General features: G+C 38.4%; 1 protein-coding gene across 2 annotated transcripts; it reads left to right on the top strand.

The window, feature by feature from the left end:
* Nucleotides 1–58: 58 nt before the first annotated feature.
* LOC113666675 (disheveled-associated activator of morphogenesis 1) lies at nt 59–10587 on the top strand. 2 transcript variants are annotated; one of them, XM_027182466.2, is made up of 17 exons: nt 59–284; nt 1460–1514; nt 1607–1713; nt 1870–1947; nt 2525–2721; nt 5675–5753; nt 6293–6355; nt 6746–6870; nt 7331–7402; nt 7860–7949; nt 8189–8257; nt 8367–8438; nt 8887–9019; nt 9291–9343; nt 9455–9526; nt 10144–10302; nt 10405–10587. In XM_027182466.2, the coding sequence occupies exons 1-17, from the start codon at nt 245–247 to the stop codon at nt 10426–10428; spliced, it is 1488 nt and encodes a 495-aa protein (XP_027038267.2). In that variant the 5' UTR covers nt 59–244; the 3' UTR covers nt 10429–10587. The 2 variants fall into 2 exon arrangements, with proteins under 2 accessions (XP_027038267.2, XP_089041532.1); XM_089185406.1 differs by lacking the exon at nt 59–284 and adding an exon at nt 1099–1232.
* The last annotated feature ends 575 nt before the right edge of the window (nt 10588–11162 follow it).

Here is an 11162-nt window from a genome sequence, read left to right as displayed (position 1 = left end):
CGTGCGGGCAGGCTTGTTGTCGTGATGGTATTAAGAAAACGTCAAAATCTATTATGACGTCATGAAGACCGCTCTTTTACAAAGCAACCACTGAGGTGTTTGCACTTACAGAGCTACTCGGCAAACAGCTTCCTAATGTAGATACTTGAGTAAATCTAGACAGCCTAAAAGATCGAAGTTTTTAATCAACAATGAGAATTTATCTTAAGAAAAGAATGTGCGCGGTGGATGAACTATTTTTGCCATGACAGAATCGGAAAAGGATTCAAGCACTGTCACAGAAGGTATGTGCCTAACATATCCGCAGTAATAACCATAAACTTATCGCTGGATGGTGTTAATATCCCATTTATGGAAGGTCTTACGCTCGAGTCAGTGAGATTCTCCGAGATTTTGTTTACAGAGATATATTTTTCGTTGTCTTAAAATTGAACGAACGAAAACTTTGGGAACTCTTCCAGACGAGATCAAGGAAATAGCTACGTTTTACCAAGTTGTACAAAAAGTTGAAAATTGTTCATGACTTAAAACAAAGCAAACACTTATCTTAGGTAAACTAATAAAACAGAATGATTGATTCAATGGTCACTTGAAAAGAAACCGGTGCAACTCTAATGCTTGTGTATGATCGAGCTAGCACGGAAACAAGATGTACTTATTTCAATTTTTCATTATAAACTTAAAAACGAAGCATTTGATTACAGCGCATCCTGCGATGCCCATCGGAAGCACTTACAAGTTTGAAACAGTTAATTTAGCATTTTCACTCTAATAGATCGGCATATCATCTTATTTATAGCGACGTTGTTTACTTTGGAAATCTAATGATCGAGCCGACAAAGCTCATATTGAATCGCCAGCAGCTAGGAAGAAGTAGCTGAGTGTTTGCTGCAGGCATAAGTGTACCGGTTTTGATCGATTTTCAATGATGTTTGTCCTTATTAGAAACCGTTTATGACAAATCAACAGAAAACAACTCGTAATTTCGTTCCACTTCACCACAAAATGATTCCTAATATTCATTTAAACAGAGGTCTCATCAGTAATCCCCGAAACCGAATTTGATTTGATCATTGTCAACTTGTCAAGAGAAACTTCACGAAAAAACTTTTTTTCTTTCAACTTCGCAATAAACATGGTAAAAGCGCGCTTTATCTTAACGTTTTCGCGCGGACACAGACAGTTCTGACACCACTTCGAATTCCTAGGGAACTAAAACCATTCCTAACCAAGTGAGTCCCGGCGACACTATCAAAACGTGAATAAAGTTTGATTGGCCGTAAAAACGTAGCAACTTTGATTTTTCAATAACTATAGGCATCACTTTATGCCCTTATATTAAACTAAAATATTATATAGTAATATTATACTGTCACTTGAAACGATTCCGGCAAATAATTTCGTTTTAAGATATCTCGCCCTAACTTCTAACCATTGTAATGTTGCTTCTTACTTTCAGGTGCGACGCAAAACAATCGGAACTTCTTCAACAGTACTTCAGAGTTTTTCAAATGGTAATTTTATAAAACTTATTACTTTCTTCCTCATTTCATTACATTTCTATAAAAGATGTTTATCAAACTCTATCGTCCTTTTCTTTCCATAGCAACTGGAAAGTGGTTTTACCTTTTATTGCTGTAATTCTACTGTTCTCTGTTACCGTTTTCACGAAAAAGGACATCACTTTTGCAGTCAACATCTGGGTTTTTCCAAGTAAGCACTGCTTTTATTTCATCAAGCACACATGATGTACTTTTAGTTACTTCAGAGCTAAATCAAAGCCAATCCCTCTCCCAGAGCTTCCTTCACTCGTGTCCAGCGAGACTGACTAACAGCTAATTCCTCTTTCACCAATGATCGTCTATATAGGTTTTGCTGTGCTCATGGCATCCTATGTGTGCTCAGTTCTCAGTGTGCAAAACTGGATTCCTACTCTCCGACATCAAGGTATACGAACAACTCAAAACAACTGTTAGGAATTTCTTTAGTTACTTGAGTGTAGTATTTCAACCATTAGTCTCTCCCCATTCCCCTTTGTATGTTTTTTAATTTAGCCAATCACCTTCAGAGCGCTTAAATTTGAGTTAGAAGTTGACGTGAACATTCACTTTTTTGTGCGTTGAGTTTAGTTAGTTAACAGTTTCTTTTTTTTCCTTACGCCTTGCTTTCGTTTGGATTTTAAGGGCCGCTTATTTAGACGAGATCTAACCCAAACCGCGGTTTTCCGCAAGCAGTGGGCCTCGGTGATTCTCCATAAGAGGGCTGATTTAATTTTAATAGATGTCCGTCTACTTTTAGGTTTCGGCCTGTTGACACTGTTCGCAAAAAACTGATTATTAGATAAAAGGTTCGGCTAAATTGAAGAAGGCTTAGAGCGTGGTTTTGTTAAACGACGGCTAAACTTTGTTTAAATAACCGGTCCTAAGAATTTTGGAAGGATCTATTTTAAGCCAAATATTGATTTCAATTTAGTACATTTATGACACACGAAAAAACAATACTTGGTACCTCGATTTTTCTTCAGACTTTTGGCAAAATCAAGGTCCGCCATTTTATCCAGTTGTCAATGCAGCCCCTGCTCCACCTCCACCACCAAGCTACCCTCCCCCTCCTCCACCTAACACTATTAAAGGACATAGGGGCCAACGAATCGACTGTAGAAAACTGTCTTGGGAGCAACTCAGCCCAGACCTCCTCAAGCAAGACACCATCTGGAAAAAGGTGAAATTGAAACTCTTACAGCTGTGTACATATAGTTTTATATCAAAATGTTTCAATTCGCTGTTATACCGTATAGCTTTGGTAATGTAAAAATTGTTGTTGTTCTGGATCAACACTTGCTGTATGTTTCTTCAAAAACACTATTAATTCCCCAATAAAATAAAAGTGAAAAACATTTCTAAAAGTCACCGACTCCACCCCTAGGGGACTGAGGGGGTGGGGGTTTTTTGACTCAATTGGTGACATGACATTACTAATTAGGCCACCAAATTTTTTTAATATGGCAGAAAACAATAAAACTAACATTTTTAGAAAGAGGAGATTTTGCACTTTCATTTGGTGCAATGAACTAATACATGTGTCTTACAGAAAAAATATGAAAAATCCAGAAAGGTAATAAAACAGATTTTTTTCCCCAACCGTCTTCAAATTAGAGAACAGAACTGAAGTGAAAACTTTGTCAACACAATAACTGTACACAATATCAAGTTCTATATACACAGAACACTTTTCCTAGCACAAAATAAAACACTACTGTTCTTCTTTTAACCATATTTAGTTGCAAACTTGATGTCAGTCAGTAGTCTCAAAATCATTTTAGTGTTCACTTGAATCAACCTTAAACCTCGATAAGTAAATTAATGTTTTGATCAAAGGAAACATAAAACCATCTTGATCTCCTTTGAAGTGGTCTGCCTGGACCATTTCTTGGTCTGCCATGACTGTCTTTGAGTCTCTTGGGACCATTTCTACTGGGGTCATCAAAAAGATAACTTTGCAGTGTGTGGTAGCGCTCAAAGCAAGGTGCTGGACACATACGCACTTGGCAAACCGAGCACTCATACACTGTTTCCACTCGTTGAATATGTATTTTACAGTTTCTGTGAGTATCAGTTGCCACAGGATGGTGAAACTGCTGGCGGTCAAAGCGGACATCCTGTACTGCTACATTGCCTCCAGAAAAGTTGTTCCGTCGAAAAGAATTTCCTCCTATCAGTTCCCGCACAAGATTCTCTTTGAATTTGACAAGGGTGACTCTAGGATGGCCAGCTCTTCTATACATGATGTGGGCATTCAACACAGCAACTTCAAGCATATGAAAGAAAATTTTGTAATACCAAATATTTCCTTTCATAAGCCTGCAGCAAGTTGCTATGCGTTGATCACCCAAATCAACTCCTCCCATATGGGAGTTGTACAGGTTAATCAACTGTGGCTGTGCAATGTTCTGCCTTTGCCATTGTCCTCGTGTTTTCACCCTTCTCTCTATCTGTCCAATTCCCAAACCCTCAGGGAGAGTTGAGAGTAAATGTACCAGCTTTCGGTCCTTCCATGTCACACAGATGAGGTTGCCACTTTGACGGAAAAGCGAGTTTCCCCTGACAAGGCTTTTGACCTGCTCGCATTGCTGGTCAACAATGTCCTGAGGTAGGTACTTTCTATTTCCCCTCACTGTTCCACAGGCTCTAATTCCCTTTTTTTCCAGTTCTAGAAAGAGAGGTACACTGGTATACCAGTTGTCAACAAACAATTTGTAACCTTTGTTGAAATAAGGCTCTGTTAGCTTTAGAACAACTCGCTTAGCCAAATCCTTGCTTGCTACTGGACCCTCTTTTCCAGTGTAAATAGAAGTACCAAGTACATAGCCAGATGCTGAATCTGCTATCACAAAACCTTTGATCCCATATCTGCTTCTCTTCAAAGGCAAAAATTGTCTGAAGTGAACACGGCCCTTGAATTTGATCAGTGTCTCATCAAGAGATAAATTCTGAGAAGGTGCATATACAGCTGTAAATCTGGGCACAAGAGCATCTAAAAATGGTCTAATTTTCCACAGTTTATCCCTGTTGGGATCTGTCTGGTCTGGGGCATTGCAATTATTTACAAAGTGGAGATATCTCAGAATGTGAAGGTAGCGGTCTCTTGACATGGTGCTAGAAAACAGTGGAGTTTTGGTGACCGAATCAGTTGACCAGTAAGCTTTCAAATTGCTTTTTTTGACAAGACCCATTGCCAATGTGAGCCCAAGCCAAGCCTTTAGCTCTGGAAGGGTAAAATCGTGGAGATCACCCAGGGAATTGTCCTCAAGCTGCCGTTTTTGATGCTCAAACCGTTTGGTCTCGCGAATAATCAGCTGATAAACATCGTCAGTAAACAGAAGTTGGAAGTAATCTAAAAAATTACTGTTATTGTCCATTTCTACCCTCAAACCAACCTCTTCGCGAAAATTTATGCCTTCTGGGGGTTGTATAGTAGATGTCCATCTCATATTGGAGTAGTTTTGCTCCTCGTCATCGCTGTTTTCAATTTCTCCATCACTTTCCTCTTCCTCTTCATCGCTATTTTCCTCTTCATCGCTGCTATCGACATCGGAAGGCGCTTCATGGTCAGAATCCACGTGGGCGATTCGCAGAAATGCTACAGGCAAGTCATCTTCGTCCACAAAAGTTAATCCCATCGATTCTGCAGCCGCCATTTCGATCTTTTTCGCAAACAGATGTCTTACTAATGTTTTGGCGACGCCATATTTAAATGGCAGACGCGATATCGGCAACAACTAGAGTAAAAAATTCCGGAAAATTCGTATTTCGATGTTTCGAAGAGCTCTTTTCGCTGAAAATGAGCCTCATTTTGTTATCCAGCGGTTTAATGCATAAATAGCCTCAGTTCCCCACGGGCTCGCTTTAAATAGCAACAAAAATAGGGTGATGTAATTTTCTACGGCTGTGGCCGTAGTTCGTCCCCCAGGGGTTAAGGGGAAAGACGGGGTTTCTTTTTCATTATATGAAGAGACTGTTGTCTTCGTTTTAGGTTACCCTGGGAGCAAACAAGTGATTCGTGCTGTCAGGAATTTAATCCAGATCTTACACTGATCCCCATATGTATATCATGTCCTTCGTTTAACTCACACAGAATAACGCCTTTCTCTGACTGTATTTAATTCCTCATTTAGGTTAAAGAACATCTGCCTTTGGAAGGTATTTTTGACTCTGATGATATAATAAGGGAATTTTCTGTCACGTCATTGTCAGGTGTGTAATCAGGTATTTTCAAAGTATACTGACACAGTAAATGATTTTATACGCGCTGACCAAAACAAATATGAAGTTCCTTGCATACATTACCAAAATATGAGACTATAATTACTTCTTGCCAGCTCGTTGTCCCAGCCGATCTATTGACAAATACAGAGTTATGTGACACAGATAAAAGAAGGTTGATGATAGCTATTATCTAAAAAAAAACCTTCGCTTTCCTTGTAGTCGTTATATGATAAGCTGAAATTTTCACCCATTTTGATTGGTTGTTACCCATAATCTATGAGAGGATCGACGCATACATGACGTCACCGTCAACAACTTTTCCGCACGGAACCATGGAATCTTATAGAATCTATTTATTAATTAGTGCCAAGTGAATATAAACTCTTGTTAGTAGTGCTAATTTTTCAGTCTTCCTTCTTTCAAGAAAATATCAACTGCTGATATTCTCTTGCTTCTTGCCAATATAATGACAGAAAAAGCACAACGTTGTTTCTATAATGAGCACGTTATGTAATTTTATTTCAAAGGGAGTTCACTGAAAAAGACCAAAAGAGAAAATGCAATGGACGAAAAGAAGATTTTCAATGTCTGTAAGTACTTCAGTTAACGAAAAGAAAAATAAAATAGTATTATGTAGCAGCAAACTAACTTCATGTTAAGCAAAAAAAAGGGAAGAAATGAATCCATATATGTGAACCTTAATGTTGTTTATTGAATCGCCATTTAATGTTCCTTGAGTGCGCAATTAATATCTGTGATTAACATGCGTTGTGAAAGAGTTAGCCAAGATAGATTTGCAGACAGGACGGATGGGACAAATTTGATCACCACAAAAAATTCTAGGAGACCTTTTTTCGGGAGGAAGGAAGATTTCGCGTGACATTCTCAAGAACGGTCACCAAGGAAGCTATTCAAACCATGGTCTACTGTCTATTTCATAAATGAACTAGGTAACTGATATGGTTGCTGATTTATCACAGCAATCATTTTGACGCATTACAAGCTTAAAGCAGAAGGCGTTAAACAATGCTTGATGTCCGGGACCACACAGCTTACATCTGACGTACTAAGACAGGTGTTGGCATTTGCACCGGATGATCAAGAGGTAACAGCTGTGTAGAGATATGCACATAAAAAAGTGACTAAACTTAATGATTAGATAAGAGTGCGCACACGTGCCCTAGCTGAACAAGAATGGTTTAACGGATCACAAAGAATTGGGTATAAATGTTTTAGTCAGCGGCTAAAATGAGGAAGAAAATGAAAAACCCCTCTGTTTGGTTTCTTAAAAATTCAGTTCACTTAATTTTTCTTAGCTTTAATTGGTTTGTGTGGACATGTAAAGGGCGTTTATGATTCAATATTTCATGACAAGTGACTGATTATGGAAACTTGAGGTAATTTTTCTTTTTTGCAAAGATCCCCTTTTACAGATGAGTCTTTTTTGCAAAGACTCACAGTTAAAAAATATTTTTATTCATACTAAAACTTGAATCTTCATCCAAATGAATTTATATTACCCTGTCGAGCTATTTCACAACTACCATGTTCGTGCACTTTATTAGGCCCGGGCTTTACGGAAAATGGAGAGAGAAAACGGGATTTCACTTGAGCCAGCTGAGCGATTTTATCTTCAGGTAACGGTATTATAAGAAAGCATATAGTTAGCCAGTTGAATACGTTAAAACGTGAGAGGTAAAGGCTGTTTGCTAATTGGGATTTATTTAACTTTTTTACGCATTAAAAGGCAGGGATTCATTTTCGATGGTCGCGTTAAAATAATCTTCCACCTCTGTAGTGTTTATTATTGGTTGATTAAAGGCAAGTCAAGACAGAAGCAATTTATGCTCTTAGGCAAAACACCTCGAGTAATTCATCCACTCTCCCCGTTGTTGAGAGAGTGGTTGACGCTATCCGCTGGATAAATCTCTAGCCTGCGGACAGCGCAGTATGTTTTGGTAACTCTTATCCGCTAGAAAGCGTTATCCGACTTGTGAACAACTGGGCCCAGGAGTATGAAAGTATATCAGCAAAAAGCGTCACTCACATTGTTTGATGGTAATGTATCTTAAATGTCTTTTTTGTCATTCCCAGGTTGCAGCGACTGTGCCTTCCTACAAAGCAAGACTCCGCACTGTTTTACTCAAAGCTCAGTTACAAGAAAGGATCGCACAAATCAAACCAGTAATAAGTTTATCCTTTGTTTGTTTCATATGATCCATAACTTCTCTTTCTTTCACTTTGATAAGGCCTTACCTCAAATTGATTTACGTTACTCCTGAAAGATTCAAATCGAATATCGACCGATCAGAAACAGTGACGAATTTCTCCCGCTTATGAAAGATCGAAGTTCGTTTTCTGTAGCAAACACTTTGAATCTACGAACATTCATGACATAAATTCACATTTGATTTGTATTTCAGCATCTTGAAACAGTCATTACCGCCTGCCAAGAGCTTATGGCTTGTGAAAAACTCCCAAAATTCATAGAGGTACACTTCTTGAAGTAAAATGTGCGTATCTAAGCAAGGTCTTTTGTTGTACAAAATTTGATGTCCACTTACCCACATCTATTATTCATACTTATTCTGCCAATTGTAGATGGTCTTGATCATGGGGAACATCATGAATGGTAGCCAAACCTCCGCCTTTAAGATAACTTTTGTTACAAAGGCAAGTTTGTTTATTTTGTTTCACTCATAATCTATTTTTATACGCCCTAGTTGACAAAGGAACCGAAAGCCGGCTGACATACCTCTTAGTACACGCACAACAATCTGTTTTCACTTCGCGTTCATCCCAGGCAACTTATATAGCAGCTTTAAACATCAGTATATTAAATTGAGCATTTTTCGATGGAGTCTCGTAAAACCAAAACCAAATTAACAACAAAGACCAATCAGAGGGACGGAAAATACCATTAAGAGCCAATCAGAACTCAAAGGCAAAACAGACAAACCACCTAAGACGCGGGAAAACGGAGATGATCAAGTTATGATTGTTAAGAATGTGACGCGAGTTTTTTGACCTAATCAAAGAGCAAAGGAAAGCGAAACCAATGCAAGCCCAGATCACTTCCGACAATAATTGAAAATCTGGCCCTTCAACTATTTTTTCCCAGCTGATGGATTACAAATCATCTTTGAACAAGGCCACTTCTATGTTAGACTACCTAACGCGAGTTATCATCACAAAATGTCCGCACATCGCCGCTTTGGGAGATGATCTCAGACACGTGGAAAAAGCATCAAAAGGTGAGGATATAAAATCATTTTCAACCCACGCTATAATTTGACACAAGAGATTATCTGTCACTGGTAAGGTTTTTTCCTTGTAACTAGCTAGCATTTCATTCCCAATTAGTCGCGTAAATTGTGTAAATGGAGCTTGACAGATTTAAAAACAACATTGATGTTCAATTGGAGAACGAGTTCTACGCCTTAGTTACCGTTCTCTGAAGCTCCACTACAGGTTACATTCCAGGCGATATGATTCTTTTGTAACCTTGTTTTCCCGACTTTTCAGTTCCATTTAATTCTCTTGACAAGGAAATATGCGAGCTGTCCGCAGAAATTGAGGTAAAGCAATTAGTTTCTAGTTATCATTTGAGGTTCTTTTATTTTAAGGTGTTTGAAGCTGCCTCGTTGGAACTTTCGAATTCATGGATGTTCATATATTTTAATTCACAGGTCCTTGCAGAAGACGTAGAGAAAATAAACAACGATAGTGTAGAGGAAGACTGCTTCAGTGCAAGTATTGGGGTATCCTTAAAAGCTGAATATCAGACTTGGACTGCTGCGCAATGCAAATAGTGAATGATACGCATACAATTTCAGGGGAGAAAGGGGGGGGGAGGGTTAATCCCCTTACTGAATCTCACGATGAACCTCACCCAAACTGAGCGCCTTTTCCTGGGCGCAAGTAGACTATTTAAGGATTTCCCTGGTATCTGAATTACGATAAAGAAAACATTTGGAAAATTACGATCTAGATTTAGCAGGGTCTGTGAGTCACTGAAGGGCTACTCCTAAGAAAATGGAGTTATGGTCACTCAGTTTTCAGCGAAAACGTTGTGTTAGTCTTTTATAAGTAGTATTTTACCGTCACTGCAATAAAGGGGTACTATTTATGACATACCGGAGCATCTTTATCGAGCTGGACATAAGCAGCTGAAAGATCAGGTTGGGTAGTATGATAACCCTTAGCATAATTAAGGATGGCACAAAATGCCTCATAATTCATTCATATTTTTGTAGTGCGAAGTTATCATTCAAAGAGAGCGAGTAATTCTCATCCTTTATCGAGTTAGGAATAAGAACTTGTGAGAGAAAGCTTCAAGGTCAAGTCATACGAAGCTTTTCCTTAACAAACTTGTTAGCTTTTTGCTGTTTCGGCAAAGGAAGACCTTAAGGACGTGTTATCGCTTCGGAGGAATGCCAAGCGAAGCTTTAGCCTCCTTGTGCAGTACTTTGGCGAAGAGAGTGATAAACCGGAGGAATTTTTTGGAATCTTCGCAACATTCCTAAGGCAATTTGAGGTATTCATCAATCGTAATGAATAACTGTACTCCTAAACTAGGTAGGACCCTAAGTGATTGTGATTGGTTTTGATCTTCACGATTTAAATTGTTTTTTTCCAGGATGTGTTGAAGACGTATAGATGAAGATGCAACGCTGAGTCACCAAGAAAATAAATTTAAATTCAAAGTAACAAAGTGCCCATTGAAAGGGCGTTTAGTTTCAGAACTGTCTATTGTATGTAAACAATCATTATTACATGCATATCTTCGAAAAATTGTGCAAAATAAAGCAGCTGCTTCTGTGCAGAAACATTCATAGTAAATGCGTTTTTGGGTAAATAATTAAGTTGAATAAAGCTTGAATCTTCAAAGATTTTTTACAATGCTATAAAAAGCGAGTCTTTTATTGCGACAAAAATAACACAGCGACCACAATGAGCCACGAAACTCCTTTCCAGCAACGTCCAAAGAACGTAGAGCCACATGTGAATTAAAAATTTGATCGACGCACTCCTCCTTTTAAACTACATGTAATAATTTCAATCCTTGCCGCTTTCATCATAGGGGGTAATATTTAGCTTTGTAATTTTTTTTTTCTCTCTCTCGATGAGTATAAACCTAATCATCACATTGGAACGTAAAGGATGAACGAAAATATAGCACTTCGGTGCCAAAGTCATGCAAAATAAATTATGGAGCTTTATTGTCACGAACAAATGCTCAAGGCGAGATACAATACAGAGTCACCTCAGCTGCTGATTAACCAATTTCCCGCCAATATATTCAAAACTGTGATTCGTCAGCTCAAAAATGTATCAAAGGAGAACCAATCAGAGAGCTTTTAAGAGAGGCCAGGAAGTTAGAATCTAAAGCAACAA

Source organism: Pocillopora damicornis, chromosome 10, assembly GCF_964200805.1.
Source record: "Pocillopora damicornis chromosome 10, jaPocDami1.2, whole genome shotgun sequence".
In the NCBI taxonomy this organism is placed as follows: Eukaryota; Metazoa; Cnidaria; class Anthozoa; order Scleractinia; family Pocilloporidae; genus Pocillopora; species Pocillopora damicornis.
The sequence above is the reverse complement of the archived record's forward strand: the minus strand, read 5'-3'. Positions and strand labels throughout refer to the sequence as shown.